We start from the raw sequence: 22539 nt of genomic DNA, 5'->3' as shown, positions 1-22539 counted from the left end.
CTTGTTGCCAGCCAGCTATGTATTTCTTAGCTGTTTAGCGAGATACTAATTTCTCACATCAATGTTATGTTTGACGTTCATATCATAGATGTGAGAAATTAGTAGCTATGCTTGCTTGGGTAATGTTAGCTGACCAACAGCTAGCTAGCCAGCTACTGTAACTTTGGTAACAGTAGCTAACATTAGCATGCTACTTTCTAACATTGACTCACCAACCAATGTCACTTAACATTTGGCTTTGCAAAAGGCTAACATTGTACAAGTGTAGTGGACAAGTTTGTTTTTTAAAGCACTGTTCTCTTGTTTTTGTTGTTGTTTTTTGGCGACTGCAAGTTAGCGAAACACTATGCTCGCAAAACACTTCAGATTGTCTGAAATTTGTATGCTTTTGCGAAAACTACAGCATGATATTGTTTAATTAACAAGGATGGCAATTTGAATAATTAAGTGGCAAGTAATCCCAAAGCTTTCTCTTAAATGTGTCACATTATAGCTTTCTTGTGTTACAAAATTCAAATTACAGAACGGAGCTAAATTTAGTTAAAACAATTTAAATTACTGAGAATAAAGTTTTAGGTTAGGTTGAGTGCAATGAACGATAACATTTAGAACACAGACCTCACAAAAGCTGTGATGTGTCATGAGCATTTAAGGTAATTTAAATCGATAAATGCCAACCTTGTTAATTAACCAATCTCATGTTGTAGCTTTCGCAAGCACAAAAACTACACACAATCTGCGCTGTTTCGCGAGCATAATCATTTACTCTACTCTCGCGATTGGTGTCAGTTATTCGGTGAATTATTTGTTTTATTGTTAATAAAGGGGGATAAAGGGGAACAGTTTGAAAGTAATGATAGATTTAAAGGTAGTGTTTGGCCTTCCCCTGTTTCTAGCTCACCAGCCACTACTGCTAGCTTGGCACTAGCGGGAAAGCGGAGACGTATAAAGTGATGTAATGACGTGACTGTATGGTGGCTCTCTAGCCCGTGGAAAAGCAAACCGGTTCTTAGAAGGTTTGTAAGTTGAACCAACTCCGAACTGGCACTAGCACCAGCCCAGAACTAGCACGTAGTTCGCCTTGGTGGAAAAGAGGCCTGAGTGCACAAGTGCTGTCCATAGTACTGCAGAACTCTTGTAAACTGGACTAGAGCTGTCCATGGTTCTGAAGCACTCCTAAGAGACAATCTATGACCTGGCTTAAGGCATGCCTGCCATCCCACTAAATGTACATGATAACTACTGTACATACAGTGTTTGATCTATTGCTCCAGCATTTAGATTTTTCAGCGGTCTGAGTATCTTTCTCCTTGATCCCTCAGCTTCTGTGACTCTGGACCCCAACACTGCAGCCCCCTGGCTCTACCTTTCAGATGACCTGACCAGAGTAAGAGACACAAACAAAGAGCAGCAGCTTCCACAGAACCCAGAGAGGTTCTTCCCCTGTGTGGGCGTGCTGGGTTCTGAGGGGTTCACCTCTGGAAAACACACCTGGGAGGTGGAAGTGGGGAACAAGTCCGCCTGGGATTTAGGGGTCGCTAAAGAGTCCATCAACAGGAAAGGGAAGGTTATATGCAGCCCAGTGGGAGGATTCTGGGTAATAGCCCTGAGGAAAGGGGAGGGGTACAAAGCAGCAGGAGTTTCACGCCTCACACTGAAGAGGAAACCCCAGAGGATCAGAGTGCAGCTGGACTATGACAGGGGGGAGGTGTCCTTTTTCAACCCCAGTGACCGGTCACATATCTACACATTTCAAGACACATTCACTGAGAGACTCTTCCCATATTTCAATCCTGATTTATTCACTGATGGCAGTAACCCTGGACCCCTACAGATCTGCCCGGTGAAGGGGTCTGTCATTGTGATGTCATTCCATTGAAGATACCTGTCACATTGTTGACATCCCACTGAAATTGTCAGAAAAAGTGCTATCATACTGTGAAATTTTGCCTAAAAGTGATGCCATCCCATCTAAGGTATCAAAGGGGAGGTTTCTACAGTAAAGTTGAGTGCAGTTTTTTTTCTTTGTTTTTGGTTAAATTTCTGCTGATTATGTACAATATGTAGGCAAAATTTTATTTCATATAATGCTTCTAAGTCAAGCAGATCTATTGCAGTTGTTTGCTTTTAAAACTGTGACAGTGCAGTCCTGCCTTTGTTCTAAGCCCCTTTTACTATTGTAAAAGGAGAACATGCACTCATAAGACATAATACAACCTTAAGACATACAGTAGAATACAGGCAACAGAAATGGTACAATATAGTGGGGCAGTTCAGTGAATTACAGAAGTAGAGACAATAGAACTTACGGTTTATATCATATGCATGTGCTGAGGAAGGTTGGAAAGCTGAAACAGTAACTGAGTAACAGTAACCAAAACTTCTGTAAAGACAGTGATATTGTATGTAATTTTGCATCTTACAATAAAGTAGTAACACTTAAAAATACAAGACATTAATGTGTTCATTTTTACACAGTTATCTTGCACATTCATTGTGGAAGGGGAATACAAGCCCTTCTCCAAGAAGTGGAATAAATATCACACTGTTTGAGAAGATTTGAGGAACAGGGGGTGATTATACCAGTTACAAGTACATGCGTTACTTGCCAAGTCGTGTAAAAACTTTCAATATCAACGTTCACTTTCAAACAAGATTTGCCGTGATAGCAAACAGTTAGGCAACAGTATAGCTAAGTTTGAATATACATATTTCTCAATTAAACAGAAGGGCTGGCCACTTCCCTTGGTCTTCAAGAAGAATCATATAATTGACTTCAAACAGAAAATATGGTTGCACTCTGACACAAAACTTACAAAATTAAAAAGCACTGATTTAATCTGTTTGTAACTTTCATTTTCGCATCGATACCCACTGATCATCTGCAACTCTAGGTATGTGTTCATATATCCTGGAAAAAGTGAAAACATTCACATACAACGTGTCGAATCTTCACCAGCCATTGGCATTGGTAACAATATGGCTGGCAAAACAGAGTCAGTGGGGAAAGTGGGTTTAGAAAAAATTTAGAAAAAAAAAAGCCTAACCGTTGCCGTTTTGACCACAAACAAAACAAAATTAAAGTCTCTCCAGGACCAGAGCTGAGTAAGCTAACAAATTGTCTAAAATGCCAGAAATAGAAATGCCAGAAATAGAAATTTTTGCAATGCAGAATACATTTAATCAATTTTGAAACAAAACAACAAAGTGTGCAAAGAATGAACAGGTCTGAATACTTTCCAAATCCACTGAATATTGTGAAACGTTGCTGGCTAGGTTGTTTCATTTAAAACATGAGACAAATGAAAACACTGAATCATTAAATGTAGGGTTCACATGCAGTCACTTTATACTTCAAGCAAAAATGGACAGATGGTGGAAGATGGAAAATTTAAGAATCACTCCGCAACAGAGAGACCCACCAGCATGTTTACGCACTTGGGAAAATGGATGAAACTGCTAGTGCCAGTGGGTCTACCCCCTCGCAGGTCATAAAAATGTTGACTGACTCCACCTATATTCTTAGGTCTCCACCTGAGAAGCAACTAACTAGTATGATTAACTAACTGACAACTGACTAATATTCTGAGGACTGTCCTCAACTACTTGGTGTGCTATATGGCAAAGTGATTGTCAATAATTCTCAAACTAGTCTCTAATGGGAACATTCAATGTATTTATTTATTTGTTTGAAGGGGAATTTCAGAACTTTTCAGAAAAGCTGCAGGGAGGAGTAAAGATCATGGCAGTCTTCATGGAGAGAAGCTTCTGTTCTTCTGTGAGGAAGACCAGGAAGCTCTCTGTCTTGTGTGCAAGGCTTCAAAAAACATAGAAACCACCAGCGCTGTCCAGTGGAAGAGGACTGCACTGGATCACAAGCCAGTAGTGGTAGAGGTCTGTAACATAAAACCTCAAAGTCTGAAACCCAAAGCAAGACGAGATGCTGTCTTCTCCCCACAAGAACAGAGAAGAGGACCAAAACCTGAATTATTAAAAATAATTAAGAGCTGTCACAGAGAATGAAACCACTGTTTATGCTTTACTTGGTTATTTTAAATCCATTAAATGTTGAATGTGCTTTGGTGATGTGTATGTATATATTCAGGCTATTCATATTCAGACTGTTGGCTCTTACTAAGGATTCTTTAGTGATAGTACAGTGCTAAACAAGCATCGCGCTGCATTTCTGGGAATTTATATTTAAGATGACCATCAGCTGCAGCTCCCATTGTGAGACATGTCCTGTTCACTTGAGGTAATGGCAAAGAGAATGCAAAGCTTGGCATTACAGAACCCTGGTAGATGACGATTTTAAGATGTGCTCAAAGGCACTACCTCACCCCTCTTTGCCTCTGGGCCTGGAATAATGGCTTGATGATCTCATGCCATAAGATCAAATGAGAGATCTCTTTGAGCCAAAATTGAGGGGTGAACACTCTGCCAATTCAGAAACAAGACTGTAGAAACAAGCTGTGTGTTCAAGTACATGTTCAGCAGGATCCTATGTGCTGAGCTGTGCTGCTTTCAGTGTAAAAGTGTAAAAACTGTATTATATGATTTAATGAAATTTATTGAAAGATTTATCTGTTCCGTAAAATAAGGACTGATTTGATTTTACAATATAAATTTGTACTACAGCTATATTGTAATTTATTTAAGACACAGAGGGCAGCCAGTGGAGATAACAGATATCTGAATCAGAATATCAGAATATATGTGCAGAGAAAGACTGAAGAGCTGAAACAGCAGCCTCTGTGCACTTTCTTACTGGAGTTTTGAAATATACTTAAGCAAGTACCTCCGGCTGTAGCACAATGCTTATGTTGCTTTTTTCAGCCACAAAAACATTTAAACTGTGTACTACCCACAGGTTTTGCATGGAACAACAGCATATTGTGTACATTCAAAAGACTTTTAAAGAGACTTGATAAAAGCAGAGATTGCTCCAGAGTGCCTCCCAGCACAGTTTGTACCCATACTGACTGAAAACACTGTAGAGTTTTAGTCTATGACCAGAACTGACTGTAGAGTTTTAGTCTACAACCATAACAGACTGTAGAGTTTTACGGTTGGAACAGAGGTGACTACAGCGTGTCATGGTTGAGATGGGAGTGACCACAGGGGTTGCTGTTGAAATGGAAGAGATTTTAGGACACAGACAGGGGTTACTGTGCAGTGCTACTGCAGCTACTGTCGAATGGGAGTTAATGCATGATTATGAAGTAGAAATGGGAGTTACTGCATGATTGAGAAGTAGAAATGGGAGTTACTGCATGACTGAGAAGTAGAAATGGGAGTTACTGCATAGTTGACAGGTACCACTGTGGCTACAGAAAAAGGGTTAACCAACAGATGGTTACCACTTCATGAAGCTCTGTGTGCACGGGTCCCTTTTAGAAGAACATTGCTGCATAAAATCATTCTGCACTGCCATCACTGCTAACCTGTCTGGTACTGAAAATATGCTGCATAATTTGTGAAAGTGTTTGTGAGAACAGTCTCTTTTTCCAGGACCAGGTCTGAGCAGCATAAATAAATGATCTGAAAGTCATGATGATTGTTCCATTTTAAATGTTACACTTTGATCAGCAGACTTGTCCAGTTTTAGAAGAACAGGGCATGTGTTTTCACAGAGGAGTTTGAGTTGGGTAATAATCAAAAGTTGGAGAGTGAGATTCCAGTCATTTCTGCAAGAGACAGAGTGTGACTGCATCCCTAAAATGGTGACTACAGCAGGAAAAACAATGTTCTCAGCTGATTTCTCAGGCCCCTCAAATAGAACTGAAGCCAGTGACATAATCAGTCATCCTCTGTGGAGATGCTGAAAGGTACAGATTCCTCTTTGACAAAAGTAGTTTCCTTTGGCTTCTTTTCCTTTATTTTTTACATTAAACTCACCATGAGAGCAGCTCTGGAATGTGATCATATCTCACACAGTGTGGTTGTTTAAAGAATGCAGCAGGAGGTTGTATTTCAGTCAGACTGTAAAGGCTTGAACACACGGAGGGAGCACGGTCACTGTGCAGTGTTTGAAATGCAGTGAGCCAATAGGGGGCAGTCTTCCAGGAAGGTGGTGAACATTTGTTGTGTCCCAGGTGAGTCAGCCCTGCTCACTGTAATGTGTTTTAAGATACAGGAAGTGTATAATTAATACAGTGCCTTATCATCATCACCACCATTGTCATCATCCTCCTCATCATCGTCGTCATCATCATCATCGTCATCATCATAATCATCATCATCATCATCATCATCATCGTCATCATCATCACAGGCATTCACCATGTGAACTCTGGTCTGCATGCAACATGTATCTGTGCTCTCTCTGCTGCAGAACACGTTCCAAGTCTCTGACCATCAAAGGCAGAGACTGAATTTTCACAGAGATCACTGTAACCACTGAACAGACACCAAGTGGAGGCAATTCATGTTTACTAATGAATTCAGTCTCATTGTTTTTTTTTGGCCCAATAGCGTGAATTGTTTTTTTTTTTTTTTGTCAGCTGAGATTTCATGATCTGTTAAGGTCAGTAATAAAGTTGTTGGAGAGTGTGAAGGTCACTTGGGAGGGGGTGAAATATTATTCTCACAGTGGCTGAGAGGGAGGGTGTCGGCTGCCAGTAGTCTTGAATCTTGTGAATATTGGTGAGCATAGGGGGGGTTTGATCTACTGCCCACAAAAGTATGTCTCTCTTTTTGATGTTTCTGGTGATGGTACCTTGGACCTGGCTGCAGGGGGGCATCCGTCACCAAAACACTTCATCCTCCCACCGCACATCCTGTCTGTCCAGAACCAAACCCTGCAGACACCACGGCCCTCCAGGACCAGGGTAGAGTAGCCCTGCAGACACAATAGTACATACATACCATCTCAAAGCATTAAGATGCAGTTTTTTTTCTTCTCTGATTTTGCAGATCTCTTTTTAAAATCATCAGTTGTGTGCTACGCTCTTCACTCCATGGCAATCTCTGCACTCATGTAGTTTGAAGGGCAGGTTTGTCCAGTTTTAAAAGAAGACAAGGTGTGGTTTATCGGAAAAGTTGAACAAGGCTGAAAGTAAAACAGCAGACAGTGAGATTCCAAAGCTGTGCCCCTGAGAGACAGGGTGTAACTGAGACTCTGAGAACTGTTTTGTCCTGTGTGTTTTCACATATTTGAACTTGTAAGATTAGACCTCTGTTACTGTGAGTGTGCTTGGAATCATTTGTTTTACAGTCCTCCAAGTCTCAAGACACAGAAATCCGAAGGAATCCTCTCCTTCCTCTCTGCCTATCATTGAACACATCTCTCTGTCCGTGTCCTTGAACGAACACGGATCCTCTGTTTCGGTAACTGAACACACCTCCTCTCTGTTTAGGTCATAAACATGCCTCCTCTGTCTGTTTTGTAACTGAATACACTTCCACTCTCTGTCAATCACTGAAGGCACCTCCTCTCTCCTATCTTTCTCTCTGTGATGTTAGAGTCAAAAGTGAAACTTGCAGAGAGCGAGAATAAGGAGATAAACGGGTTGTAATTTATCCTCTAAAATGGCAACTGTGGAGCTGTCTCTGGAAGAGGAACTCTTTTGTCCTGTGTGCTATAACATCTTCAAGGACCCTGTAGTCCTGAAATGCAGCCACAGCTTCTGTAGAGTCTGTCTGCAGCAGTGCTGGAAAGAGAAGAGCTCTCGGGAGTGTCCAATGTGTAAGAGAAAGTCTTCTGTGGGGGACCCTCCTGTAAACCTGGTTTTAAGGAATGTTGTGGAGGCTTTTTTACAACAGCAGGCTGTGATTGAAGTTGTAGAGAAGACTAAATCTTCAGAGAAGAGTGAAGCTCGCTGCAGTCTTCATGGAGAGAAACTTCTGCTCTTCTGTGAGGAGGACCAGGAAGCTGTGTGTGTCGTGTGTCAAACTTCAAAGAAACACAAAAACCACCAGCTCTGTCCAGTGGAAGAGGCTGCACTGGATCTGAAGGTATTCTATTTCAGATATTATCAGATAACATATTAAAATATGTTATATCATAAAATGACAGAAATGATAAGAAAATGAGGATATGGACAAGAATCCTGATGGAGCGCTGTGTTTTGGGGTCTACAATAATGAGGTAGAGCAATATTTTATTTGCGTATGACCCACACATTTTAAATTCAGGCCAAGATTTGAGGTGGAGAAGCCCCAAGGAATCGCATGGATTGAAGCTTTAAATCAAATAAATAACTGCAATGTTATTCTCCTTAAGGAAGAGGTGCAGCTTCGGGGCTAATTCCTCAGCATGCCATTCTTGTCTCTGAGTCAAGGAGAGATTGCCCTCCAACACACTGTTAATTCATTTCCGATGAGTCACACACGCCTCACTGTAGATGTGTGTGGTATTTGTTTTTAGTTTTTTTTTTTTTTGTATTGAAATATTTTCCAGGAGTTTCACATGATCGCCTGTTTGTTAGGGGCTCAGGGAATATGTTTCCCAGATCGGCTATTGGGTTTTTTTTTCTGTTTCTTGATTCCCTCTGGAAAATCTCTGTGCAGCACTTTGTGACAACCCTTGTTGTAAAATGAACTCTATTAAACAAATGTTTTTGTTGCTGTTGTTTATGTCTTTGTTAACTAGCTAGTATACATAAGCCCTGTTTATGCTTTGTTAATGTATTAATCATTTATTCATAACTCATATGTTAATTAATGTTAACAAACGTAACCTGATTGTAATTCATTACTATATAATGTTACCGGTGCTTTATAAGGATTTCCTATACATTTATTTCATTGGCTTAATAGTAAGTCTCTGCTGGATTATGTTGTTATTTATGCATTTCTTTTAAGTGCTGACAGGTTCATCTCATTGCAGGAGAAACTCAAGACTGCACTGAATCCTATTAAAGAAAAGATGGAGAGATTCACTAAAGTTAAACAAGAGTGTGAGAAAACAGCAGAACACATCAGGGTGAGTAGAGCAATTAGGAACAATTTTTAATTTCACAACACATACACACAAAGTTAGCATTTATGTTTAATATTGTGTTTTTGAACTACAGAGTCAGGCCCAACACACAGAGAGGCAGATAAAGGCAGAGTTTAAGAAGCTCCACCAGTTCCTGCGAGATGAAGAGGAGGCCAGACTAGCTGCACTGAGGGAGGAAGATGAACTTAAGAGTCAGATAGTGAAGGAGAAAATACAGAACATCACAAGACACATCTCCACACTTTCTGACCAAATCACAGCTATAGAGAAGAGCATGGACACTGAAGACATCTCCTTCTTAAAGGTAAGAGCCTGATTTAGCTGCAGTGTTGTGGCTTTATACACTGACTGATTCAAGTCAGTACTGATTCCATACCAGTACTGTACTGTGACACAGAGTATCACACATCTATTGTACAATTAACAGAGCTCTCAGGCTTCATTGTCACCACAGGTCTGCTCTACATATTATTTATTATTATTTAAGGATTATTTATACATTCACACATGTACGTTTTATCACTTTTTTCAGAACTACAAGGATACTAACAGAAGGTATGTAGACTCTCACCCTTGTTCCTCTTTTCTGTTTAAGTCACTTCAAACCCCACAGCATGAGTGACTCCTGCTTGTCATTACAGAGCCCAGTGCACACTGCAGGATCCACAGCTGCTTTCAGGGGCGCTGATAGATGTGGCCAAACACCTGGGCAATCTGAAGTTCAGAGTCTGGGAGAAGATGCTGGGGATGGTGCAGTACAGTGAGTATCTGAGGAGAGAAAAACTGAACATTCATTTACAGCATCAGTTATCAGCGACTTCAGTTTGTCGAAAGATACCTCCAAAAAATGGTCTGAAATCTGAGGCGAAAAAAAAAAATTGTAGAAAAATACTATTTTTAGACTATTACAGACAGGTTTTCCCAGATTTAAGTACCATCTTACTGATGAGGTATTATTATGAATTAAAGTCTCCTTGCACTGCTGCTGACTTTCAACATGGATGATAAAATCTAGAGTGACTTGTTGATCCCGTTGGCCCAGTCTCTATTGCTCCATGTGACATATAAGCAGCATTTAATGTCCAAACAGAACAAAAGCAGATAAAGAGCAGCAGCGTAGCATAGTGGTAAGGACACGGGTTCGTAACCGAAAGGTTACCGGTTCAGTTTTCTGTCGGGGCACTGCTGTTGGACCCTTAGGCAGGGTACTTAACCCACAATTGCCTTGGTAAATATGCAGCTGTATAAATAGATAACATGTAAAATCTGAAAGTCACTTTGGGTAAGAGTGTCAGGTAAATGGCAATAATGTACTGTAATGAACATTGTAAATAAGCAATCAGTCATAATATTTATGCTAGATCTACACCAGTAAGGGGAAATTTTGGCTAGAAGGTGGTATGATGTCAAGCAGTGACCACATATGTTATTTACCAACAGCCGCAAGCTTTCACTTCGTCTTACTTGTTTACGTACCAAGAGAGGGCTGTATCCTCTCTTTAAGGTGTGATCTTTCCTCCATTTATAAAAACATAACACCTGTCTGTTTTTGTGACACCAGATTTCTTGGAAATGTAGTCGTCCCTTGAGGTCTGCCATTAGAGCTATTTCACACAGTATACATTTTCTAAAATTAAAGGAATACTAACAGTGGAATGTATTTGTCCTGTATATACCCCAGCAACACAAGTAGAGTATAATATTAAAGTATAGGATTTTCACTGTAGTTTGTCTTCAAGAATGAACTTTTTTAGCTAATACCATTATGAACATAAGAGTAAGTGGGTCCTTGTGTGTTTTACCAGGAAGTAAAGAGGCATGATAGTAGATAAGGTAGTAATGGAAAGTATGAGGAGTTAATTACACATACTGAGGTGGTAGAACATTTGGATCAATGACACTGCATTTCTCCTCCGTTCTGCCCTACACCATCACAAACCCCAGCAGCACATTTCAACAACTAACCAATCACAAGCTAGAGTTTCCAGCCACGGGTGCTGCTGCCCAATCCATGCACTGATCATGTGCACTGCATGTGCACACAAGCACTGAGTCATTTCCTACTACATAACAAGCAAGGTCTCTGCTCTCCAGACATGGAGGTACAGTAGATTCATGTTCAGAGAGAAATTTGCACTCAGACACAGCAGACTGCCACTGGAAAACATCAATTTACTAATTACTGGTCTTGATCTTTCAGCTGCTGTGACCCTGGACCCCAACACTGCAGCCTACACTCTCTCTGTGTCTGATGATCTGACCAGTGTGAGATTTACTGGAGAGCAACAACTTCCCAACAATCCAGAGAGGTTTAACTACTATGCAATGGCGTTGGGCTCTGAGGGGTTTACCTCAGGAAAACACACCTGGGAAGTGAAGGTGGGGAATAAACCTGAGTGGAGTGTAGGAGTGGCCAAAGAGTCCATCAAGAGGAAGGGAGAGACTGCATGCAGCCCAGTGGGAGGATTCTGGATTGTAGCTCTGTGGAATGGGAATGTATATGAAGCCTATACCTCACCTCCAACACGCCTGACACTGAGGAGGAAACCCCAGAGGATCAGAGTGCAGCTGGACTATGGCAGGGGGGAGGTGTCCTTCCATGACCCCAGTGACATGTCACACATCTACACTTTTAAAGACACATTTGCTGGGAAACTCTTCCCATATTTCAGTCCAGGTGTAAACAATGATGTCAACCCTGGAGCCCTGCAGATCTGCCCGGTGAAGGTGTCTGTAACAGTGATGTCATCCCAGTGATAGCATCTGTAACAATGATGTCATCAGCTAGACACAAGGAGAGGTTCCACTGATTGTGTATTCATAGATGAAATCATTTTAATCATTTTAATGATATTATTGTGTTATTAAGTATTATTTTTGATGAACATATCTTGGTAGTTAATAAGTGGATAGGATTCGAAGCATTTACTCATATTTTGTAAATATCTGTCCCTTAATGTCAAGGCAGTTTAAATATCATTCAAGCCTGTTTAATTTTTCTCATCTCTAAAGGATTGAACTGAAAAACTACAAAATCCTAAAAAAAATTAAATGTAATGTTAATTTTGCCTGATCATGAGCACACATTAAAAGAAAAAAATATTGAAAAATACCTTTACTTGTATCTTTTTTTTTTACCACAACAGATAAACAGCTGATAAGTATTAAGTGATATCAAGACCAGTTCAACAATGATAGCACTCATAGAAATTACCAGAAGCCGACTCACAGTCATCTAGTTGTAAAAAATAGTTACATGGGACAATGTTTCTAAGAGGAGACATGAGGAAAAAAGCTTTTTTCTAAACTCACTAATGATGTCATGAAAATGTTATTTTAGTGATCAAATTTTCTGCATCAACACATATGGATATTTTTCTTCAATTCATGACTCATATTCTAGATGAATGGCTTTCTAAAGCCAGTCTGTCTATATACATTCTGTGTACAGTGTAACAGTTAGAAGCAGGGCTACTTATCATTAGCAGTGATAGTGGTCAGGTTTGGTGACTAGCAGCAGGGCTGGTTATCATTAGCACTTGTACTCACAGTGGTTTGGTGTAATGGTTAGAAGCAGGACTGGCTATCATTAGCAGTAGTTGTCATGGCAAGGTGGTGTAATGGTTGACCAAGAATAGAATGAGCCATTGAGTCAGGTCTGTAATATGGACTCTGTCTCAGGTTTTGAATAACGCACCTATTGGAACTTGTTGACCCTGCTCTTGGAATTAAATTTCCATTCAATGGATGGATATACTTCTCCTGTGGATGGATACACTTCTGTTCTTTTTTGCTGGAAGTCGCTCTGTATACAAGCATCTGCTAAACAAATGTAATGTAATGTACATCTGCTATACTGTGCTGTAAGCCTTAATACACAGATATCCAAAAGAATCTCTCTCTTCTCTGTCCATCACTGAACAAATATCCTCCCCCTGTGCTAAATGAACACGCCTTCTCTCTGTCTGTTAACTCTGAGAAAAGTGAAAGTATGAGAGAGATTCTGGAGATCTACCTGAGAGAAGCAGAGTGTGAATCAGGGTCTGAAAAATGGCATCTAAAGGTTCCTTTATAGAAGAAGAGCTCTACTGTTCTGTGTGTTTCGACACCTTCAATGACCCTGTTGTCCTGAAATGCAGCCACAGCTTCTGTAGAGTCTGTCTGCAACAGTGCTGGAAAGAGAAGAACTCTCAGGAGTGTCCCATCTGCAAGAGAAAGTCTTCTGTGGAAGACCCCCCTGCAAACCTGGTTTTAAGAAACGTTGTGGAGGCATTCTTAAAGCAGAAGACTGAGAGTGAAGCTCCAGAGAAGAGTGACAATATCTGCAGTCTCCATGGAGAGAAACTGCTGATCTTCTGTGAGGAGGACCAATCGGCTGTCTGTGTCGTGTGTCAGACTTCAAAAGATCACAAAAACCACCAGCTCTGTCCAGTGAGGGAGGCTGTACCGCACCTGAAGGTATTCTGCTTAAGATATCAGCCACCAACTATTTGACATTTTCAAACATACAATGTAATAAAAGCAAATATGGGTATGAACAAACAGTGGGTCCTGGCAGAGAACTGGGACCAACAAGTACCAACAGAGCCACAATGAGGAAATACAGTGATCAACCAGTGAAGCCTGTTAGGCTAGCAGGGTATGCAGGAATTGCAACTTCATTACAGGAGTAAGTGAATTGAACTTAACGTTCTGCATCTGGAGCAATTTTGAACACTGTGGTAACATGACACTCTCACATGACAACAGAATTATGGTCACATTAAGGACGTTTTGTGAAACTCATAATGGATTTATTGACTTTGTGAAACTCATTAGGCTATGGATTTATTGACTGCTATATATGCATATATTAAATACTAATAGAAAATGTAAATATACAGATCCTTTGATAAAGATGCAGAGAAATGTATTCAAATTTTCTCATAACTGAAAATTCCTTCATATGATTCCATATGATGTACTGTATGTGATTCTAGGAGGAACTCAAGACTGCCCTGAATCCTGCTAAGGAAAAGCTGAAGAGATTCACTGAAGTTCAGCAGGAGTGTGAGAAAACAGCAAAGCACATCCAGGTGAGCAGATCAGTTTATATGATTTTCCAGGCATTAAAGCTCTGGGCTCCACTGTCTTTACCATTCTACCCGCAACAAGAGAATGTGTACAGCAGGACACACTTCCTTGTCTTGTAGCTAAATAGTGACCTCTGCTGGTCAGTCCTGGTACCTGCATAAAACGGCACAATCAGTAGGAGGAGAACGTCTTGCCAGTCTTGCCTTGACAGTCGGCGTTGTTGATGTAGAACACACACACACACACACACAATACAATTAGGCATTCCAAATTGGTGAGAAAACTAGGGAAACATATTGGGAATTCCTTTTTTTAAAATAAATTATGTTTTTGAATTGCAGAGTCAGGCCCTGCATACAGAGAGGCAATTAAAGGCAGAGTTTGAGAAGCTCCACCAGTTCCTGCGAGATGAAGAGGAGGCCAGACTAGCTGCACTGAGGGAGGAAGAGGAGCTGAAGAGTCAGATGATGAAGGAGAAGATAGAAAATATTGCAAGACATGTTTGCAAACTTTTAGATGAAATCAAAGCTATAGAGAAGACCATGGACTCTGACGACATCTCCTTCTTACAGGTAAGAGCCTGATTTAGCTGCAGTGCTCTGTGTTTATACACTGACTGATTCTAGTCATGTTGACATGTTTGTCACTGTGACACAGACACAGACACAGAGATGGGAGCATAAAGCAGTTCACAGCCAGTTTTCAGCCAGTTTCTGAGGTGTATATTATTACTTTGCATGTGAGTCATTGCATTTTTCATTCTTAATGTCTGCAGATGTATTCATTTGACCTTCAGCCTCTCATCACAGCTCAATAATTTCCTCACATTGCACTTCTATTCAGCCCTCCTCTCTCTCCTTCATTTTTAAATGAGGATCCTCGTTGCTTCCTTCCTTGAACTTAGCATGCTAGCTCTACTGTGATGTTATTTATTTCCGAGGCAATCCAGAGACCTGGCGTCCAGTCTAAGTAGAGTAAGTATAATGTAGTTACAATGTAGCTATGTCACCACTGTGGCTGTCTGTAATTCGTGATGTGTCATACTGTGATCTAGTGACTGTGTGATGCATAGTACTGTGTATGTACTTAGTTTCTACGCTCTCTTGTTTCAGGCTAGCATGAGTTAAATTGTGGTGTTGCTTGAATGGAATAGTTTGTGTGTATTTGGCTTCCCTTAGTGTCTAGGCTGTCTAGCCAGGTTGCACAAGTTAATTTGTGATAGTGTTGAATGGTGTTGTGCTCACACTCACTGGTCTGGGAGTGTTGTTAGCCTGGTATGACACTGTTGCTCATTTAACTTGAATGGATACACTTCTGTTCTCTTGTGCTGGAAGTCGCTCTGGATAAGAGTGTCTGCTAAATGGTCGTAATTAAATTTTCACCCACAGGCACCCACTAAATGGCCTCAGAGGACAGCTAAGAAAAAGTTGGGTTTTCAGACTGAAGTGGACCATGTCTCCACTGTCCTGACTGCTATTAGTTTTTACATCAATAATGTTTTTGTCCCTGTCCACCATACATTTTTTTGTCTCTAGTTTAGCTAGGTTAATGGCAAAAGCATTTTAGGAACCTACTATATCCCCTATTTATCCAAGCTGGATAACATTAGACAACTGTTTTTTTTTCCTTTTTCACAGATAGATTTTCATCATTCTGTTGTTATTCTATTTTTCAGAGCTACAAGAACAGCAAAGAAAGGTATGTAGACTTTCACCTGTCTTTCTCTTGCCTGTTTAAGTCACTTCAAACCCCACAGCATGAGTGACTCCTGCTTGTCATTACAGAGCCCAGTGCACACTGCAGGATCCACAGCTGCTTTCAGGGGCGCTGATAGATGTGGCCAAACACCTGGGCAATCTGAAGTTCAGAGTCTGGGAGAAGATGCTGGGGATGGTGCAGTACAGTGAGTACTGGGGGAGACGGGTGAAAATCATAATGTTTATTGATCACATATCTCAGGTTTCAGTCTCTATGAAAAGATTTGTAGTTGTACATAGTGGTCCAGCTTTGCTAAGAACTCTTTTACCGATGACTAAACATCACCAGTGTTGCATGGGAGACAAAAGTTCAGTTCCTGGCTCCAGCAAGCAACCTTTGCACCCCCTCTATAACACCCTGCTTGAGAGTTAAGAGTCATGCAATATGATGCTTATTATATAAGTGTGTCTCAGAGTTTAAGCTTTTAGCTCCTCTCTTCTCCTTAACGTGGACAGCAGTGTGGCATAATGGTAAGGAGCAGGGCTCACAACCAAAAGGTTCCTGGTTTGATTTCCTGCTGGGGCGCTGCTGTTGTTCCCTTGAGCAAGGTATTTAACCCACATTTGCATAAGTAAATATTCAGCTTTATAAATGCATAACATTGTGACCTATGTAAGGTCGCTTTGGATAAAACTATGTGCTAAATGACAATAATGTTGTGGTTTGGAACACTGTCCTGGTCTCAGCTCCGTGGAAATTCAGAATCATAACACAAACAGTAGATACCTTGCATGGCTGTGTCTCTTGGATGAAGTTTTTGCTGTTGTGTGCTATTCTGTCACCTGTAGTTTAACAGGAATAAGAGGGGGGAAAGCAGACAGTAGAATGTCAGTTAAAACTCGAATGATTCACTAAAAACAATAAAATGAACATAACAATAGTCTCATACCTTTGTCCAGTCTCATACATACATTCTACATTGTTATGCACTCATTTACTTCATATGATATACCCAAGTCTCTGTTTACTATATTCATATGTGCTGTATTTTCCCCAATACATAGTAGTTTGTAGCTACCTAATAATGTTACATTGCAACCTATAACTATAACCTATAATGCTAGTGAAACCATATTAAAATATACTACAAACCAGCAGTTCTAGACTGTAGCACACTGACAGCCATTTAGAAAATAAGTTAATGATGTGTGGAGTTACTTATTCAAACAGAACGAAATTATTGCTTACTAATAGCGAAATTTAGCATTGGTTAATGGTCCTTGTACTGCCTCTGAAGTAGTTGCCTAGCAACAAGACAGCGTTTGCTAGCTAGTTATTGGAAACAAACAATATTTAATCTCTAGAAATATTATATTTCATGTTTAACCATGGATAAACTATTGCATTATAGCCACTTATAGATTGTTAATGACAATTTTAAAAATACAATTCAGCAAGGAACTACATATTTGCACTGGCAGCCATTTTAGTTGCATTAACATCAACAGGAATATCTTAGCCACCTAGCTTCGACTGTAGGTTTACACACAAGCAAACGTATGCCTTTCAGTCAAACTAAAACATAGATGAACAACAATCACATTCATATGAACAATCTTGCTACTTTTCTAAAACTGCTATGTTTGCCTTTTGATTGTTATAATGTTCTTGCATGTTTCCTTTAATTTAACTGGTAAAAGAAGGAAAAAAGAAAGACAGACATCAGTTAGAAGTCTCATTCAAGTTCAAATTCAAACAAGCTTTACTGGCATGACCACACAAAAGTACAATATTGCTAAAGCAATTTTGACATAAACATGCAAACAAAATGACAAGTTACCAGAAAATTGTGAATACTCACACATACAGAAACACACATACATGTATTTATTTACATTTATACAGTAAATTGGCAGATGCTTCACCCACAGACCAACTCCCCCCATACTATTTTAGAGCAGCACCCCCTAGTGGATGTTATGAAAACTGTTTGAATTCAAGCCAACTCTAGGGAGGACTGAGCAGATACCTATAAACTAACAGTACACTTCTGGATAAAATAATAATGAAATCCACTTGGGGGCATCACCTATGAACAAGCTGTAGGGTATATTTAAATGGAGAGAAAGCACTAGGTTGTCAGCTCCCTTCAAGTTCAGCAGGGTCTGTAGTGATGTGAGACTCACTGCTGGTTTGCTGTTTACATTAGGGAGCACATTTATTAAACAATGCCTTGAGCACTTACATTCTGCATGTGGTCTGTTGCCATATTCATTGATTCTGTTTCCAGTTCAACACCCCTTCTGTACTAGACCTTTATTTCTTACAGTGGTAGTTACTACTGCATAACAGTGTCCTATGGGCTGAACTGTGGTGCTCTAACTTTAACAGAACACAAAGAATCCCCAAATATAATTTCAAAGCAAAATGTAAAACCTCATCAGTTATCTTTGTGTACTAAACTCTTTCGGCCATACCCATTATAGTTTGGTTACAGTCAATAGTTTGGTTACAGCAATACAAATCAAGATTCTGCTTTGAAAAGGTCCCTAAAAAACTGCATTAGAGTATTGATATCGTTGTAAATATTACACCTTGAGCCAGCAGGTCTTCTGATTACTTTTTTATGTAGCGTGCCTTAAGAGACATGTGGACACTTTACATCAACTGTTTTTCTACGTTATGAATATTTTTCCTTTTTTCCTTCAGCTCCTGTGACTCTGGACCCCAACACTGCACATCCCTATCTTTCTCTGTCGAAGGATATGACCAGGGTGAGAGACACCGATACAGTGCAGCAGCTTCCTGACAACCCAAAGAGGTTTGATCTCCATGTCGGAGTGTTGGGCTCTGAGGGGTTTACCTCAGGAAAACACAGCTGGGAGGTGGATATTGGGAGTAAACCTGCTTGGGATTTAGGAGTGGCAAAAGAGTCCATCAACAGGAAGGGACTGATTACATATAGCCCACAGAGAGGATTCTGGGTTGTAACAATGTGGAATGGTGACGAGTATTACGCTTGCACCTCAAATAAAAAACGACTCAAACTGAAGAGGAAACCCCAGAGGATCAGAGTGCAGCTGGACTACGACAGAGGGAAGGTGTCCTTCTATGACCCCAGTGACATGTCACACATCCACACCTTTAAAGACACATTTACTGAGAGACTCTACCCCTATTTCTCTCTTTATATAAACAGTGATGGCAGTAACCCTGGGGCCCTGCAGATCTGCCCAGAGAGGGTGTCTGTAACAGTGATGTCATCCCAGTAAACATGTCCGTAACAGATGGACATAGGGTTATATGATAAAGTTGAAAATCTTCTTTTTCCTTTTTGGTGAATTTATATTTTGACCATTAACAATATGTAATCAAACATTTTTTGCTCTAAGATTTGCAATTCCAGCCGCTCCTCTGCTATTTTGATATATATTTTAGCTTTCTGTCAGAGTGCAGTCCTGCCTGGCTGGATTCATAAACCAGATTCTAAGCTTGTAATGTATCAATATCATGAGTACTCAATAGTTTGATTCACAGCACGCTGCCGTGTTTCATCACATTTTACTGTGCAGATGCAGGGGTGTCTCAGGAATTATTCCACCCTGTACCTCCCTGCTGATAGGTCATTTCAGAAACATTAACATCTCTGTGTTCCCAGCCCATTTACTGTAATACACCTATCCTGGGAGAACCTGAACTCCTATTCTGATACTTAATAATTTTTTCGTCTTGTGATCATTGAGAAAGTTGCTGAAGTTAGTCATTATTGAGAAAATAAATCCTCAACTGCTGCTCTGCACTGATGCGCTAGGTAGGTAGTGCTTGTGATGTCCCGCCAGTAGGGGGCTCTACAGACCTTTTACACACCACCTTCAGGAGCAGCCACAGGTTTGGTTTTTGCCTTACCTCTGAGTGATCAGAAGGTAATTGTTGTTTAAAACACTCGGCTACTGGAAACACTTGGCATCTAAAAGTAGAGTTACTTTTAAACTGGGGGTGAGACTATGTTTTCATGCTTCAAGTTTCAAGTCAGCTTTGATTTAGAGATGCTCTGTGATACCTGGTTTCCACTGACATGCAATAAAACATGATTACTGCTGAACAGCAAAGGACGATTTCCCAGCCTCGTTCCTTTTTCCCATCACATTAATGATAATCATTCCATTTCCTTCATTTCCTCCCACAAATGTGACATACACAATATTTTAACAATGTGCCCTATATTCCAGTTTCTCCAAACAACAAAGTCAACGTTTACAGTGTTTACTGACTGATATCCACCCATGGACTCTGAGCCAATTCTGATGCCACCGTAAGAGTTTTTTTTTTGCTCCTTGCGCAGTTGTATGATAATAGTAGGGTCCCTGCATTAGTTTAATTTTAGTTTTGAGCAACTTAACTTGAGCAAACACTTATGCATGCAGAATGTGGGTTTGATGGTCTACAGAAGGGATGGAAACCATTGTTTTCCACACATTTCACTCCAGTCTACCCCACAAACACAGCACACAAGAAAAACTAAGATGCAGTAATTTAGCCCTGTGTTTCAGTTCTTGAGACTCACAGCAGCCAGACCAGTTTACCATTTCATTTATACAGACTCCGCCCACACACAGTTCACATGAGAAAAAGGATAACAGAGACATTGAACACAGATCGGTCAACATGGCATGCAGTATCCCCTCCACACCTCAAGTGGCTTACAGACAAGCATAATGACTAGTGCGTGTGGGACATACAGAAAGAGTGGCAGCCAACATTTTCAACCCGCAGGTGTTTTATTGCATGTCATAACCATTCACTTTATCACATATACAAACAATAGCAGTCCCTGATAAGATAACAAAGGTAAACTTATGTTTGACAAAATCTGAGATGCAGAGACCCTCCCAACCAGATGGCTCAGTATGCGCGCCACTCTCCCGTAGGAAATTATCCAGTTATACACACAATCTGCACATTGCAAAACTTCTGAACAGTTTTCAGATCTTACAGAAAATCCCATTGGCAATTTTCTGTGTGCTGTAGTGACCCCCAAACCCATGTATAAAATGTGTCATACCTTAAAACACAGACTCACAAATAAAGGGATTGCATTTTATTTCATGTCACAATTCACTACATTAAGAAAATAATTGCATTACTGCCACTTCACTAGTAAGGCAATGCATATCTTCTAGATGAGAAACATGATACTTTCTGTTCAAAACTGTCAAAAAAGATAAGATCTTTCAATTAACTTGACTACCAATACCATCTTTTTGCTCTGATGAAATGTTCATTTTGGAACGTGGGCAAAACTTGGTTTCAAAAGCGTGTGTGACAGACACACGGCAGTGTAGCATAGTGGTTAAGGAACAGGACTCGTAACCGAAAGGTTGCTGGTTCAATCCCCGCTGGGACACTGCTGCTGTAGCCTTGGGCAAGGTACTTAACCCACAATTGCCTCAGTAAATATCCAGCTGTATAAATGGATAACATTGTAAAGAACTGTAACCTATGTACGTCGCTTTGGATAAAAGCGTCTGCTAAATGAATAAATGTAAATGTAATGTAAACATAACATTTTCTCTAGGTAAACGGCCCTCAGATCATTAACTGAGTAAATGTTATGTTAAGTAAAAAAGCATGAGTGTCCTAGATGCACTTATATTCAAGACATACTATATCTTTACTATAATATATATTCAACATCAAAGACTTTGACCCCTCTGGCATCCAGCCTGTGTTAGGAAAATTTCTGTTCTGCCTAACTTTTCATTGGTAAATCAACCATTCCATTGTTATTTGTTGTTCATGTTAACTCTGCAAACAAGATTTCTCCATAGAGCAGATTCTGGTGAATGGCCAAGAAACCTCAAAGTGAGCCAGCAACATGACAGCTGATTTAACTCAAACAGAGCTTAAATTTTAAACCAAACAACAACAGACATGTTTAGGCAAATCAAATAAGGTTTTATACTGATACTCATATAGCAAGGAAATCAATCAATAATAACATTTCCCAGAATCCTCCTCTCAGGCCAGGGAAAAAGCTGTGATAGGAGTAATACAATCGCATGAACTAAAGTTGGGCTTTATCGTGTGAATAGTTTGTGTATTCACCAGCAATCCAGCTCAGCAACATAACCAACAATCTACAAATCTCAAAGTTTTATTGTTATTTATATATCTATATATTTTATTGTTTATTGATATGAATGTCCATTTATACAGCTGGATATTTAGTGTGAGGTTAGGTACCTTGCCTAAGGTTACAACAGCAGCAGCCAACCTGGGAATCAAACTGGCAACCTTTGGGTAACAAGCTCTTCTCCTGACCTCTATGGCACACCACAGAACTGAATACCAACTTATAGACAAGTAGAGTAGAGTAGATTTTGGGCCATATCCCAGGTCTGTGAATACTGAGAGCCAGGAATTGATTCAGCTGGGCATTGGGGAGATAACTCTCTGCTGTTGGCTCTTACCAGCAGGCTACCGTCCAAAGACAAGATATACTTTTGCTCTGGTGACCCAAACATGACCCGATTTATCCTCGCATTTAGTAACTGCGTAGAACAGAACAACATCGCCTTTAGGTTTAGAAAAACTGAGAGGGAGGCCGTCCTGGGACGGTGATGTCGGGCAAAAACATTACGTTATTAGGTTGTGAATCTAGTCTATTCATTTACAAAAGTTCAGTTTTGGAGCTGTTTACTTCGGGGCTTTCACCATACCGCCGTCTAACCTGAGCGGAACACCTGAAAAGGTCTCAACGTGAGTAATAGTTTCTATCGGAAATTTACCCGTTTTCGGCAGGTGCTGTTTTGCAACAAATCTAA

At 40.2% G+C, this 22539-nt stretch overlaps 2 protein-coding genes across 3 annotated transcripts in view; both read left to right on the top strand.

The window, feature by feature from the left end:
• The window catches only part of LOC118779877 (tripartite motif-containing protein 35-like), a 49241-nt gene extending 37354 nt beyond the window's left edge, over nt 1-11887 (top strand). Inside the window, exons 1-6 of one of the 2 annotated variants that reach the window (XM_036532195.1) lie at nt 7461-7956; nt 8831-8926; nt 9018-9248; nt 9477-9499; nt 9586-9704; nt 11145-11887. In XM_036532195.1, coding sequence (XP_036388088.1) covers nt 7531-7956; nt 8831-8926; nt 9018-9248; nt 9477-9499; nt 9586-9704; nt 11145-11701 — 1452 coding nt within the window. In that variant the 5' untranslated portion in view covers nt 7461-7530 and the 3' untranslated portion in view covers nt 11702-11887. Of the gene's footprint in view, nt 1-7460; nt 7957-8830; nt 8927-9017; nt 9249-9476; nt 9500-9585; nt 9705-11144 lie in introns of those variants that run through there. The other variant, XM_036532203.1, reaches the window with a different exon arrangement.
• Nucleotides 11888-12994: 1107 nt separating this feature from the next.
• Nucleotides 12995-18987, top strand: LOC118788999 (zinc-binding protein A33-like). Its single transcript, XM_036545304.1, has 6 exons — nt 12995-13402; nt 13924-14019; nt 14359-14589; nt 15693-15715; nt 15802-15920; nt 18425-18987. Exons 1-6 carry the CDS (start codon nt 12995-12997, stop codon nt 18985-18987), a joined length of 1440 nt encoding a protein of 479 aa, XP_036401197.1.
• The last annotated feature ends 3552 nt before the right edge of the window (nt 18988-22539 follow it).

The sequence above is a fragment of the Megalops cyprinoides genome, chromosome 1 (assembly GCF_013368585.1).
Source record: "Megalops cyprinoides isolate fMegCyp1 chromosome 1, fMegCyp1.pri, whole genome shotgun sequence".
In the NCBI taxonomy this organism is placed as follows: domain Eukaryota; kingdom Metazoa; phylum Chordata; class Actinopteri; order Elopiformes; family Megalopidae; genus Megalops; species Megalops cyprinoides.
The sequence above is the reverse complement of the archived record's forward strand: the minus strand, read 5'-3'. Positions and strand labels throughout refer to the sequence as shown.

Coding starts and splice junctions, on each gene's coding strand:
- LOC118788999 (XM_036545304.1), top strand. CDS start 12,995: ATGGCATCTAAAGGTTCCTTTATAGAAGAAGAGCTCTACTGTTCTGTG. Junction 14,590..15,692: donor ACGACATCTCCTTCTTACAG/GTAAGAGCCTGA, acceptor TCTATTTTTCAG/AGCTACAAGAACAGCAAAGA. Junction 15,716..15,801: donor TACAAGAACAGCAAAGAAAG/GTATGTAGACTT, acceptor TTGTCATTACAG/AGCCCAGTGCACACTGCAGG.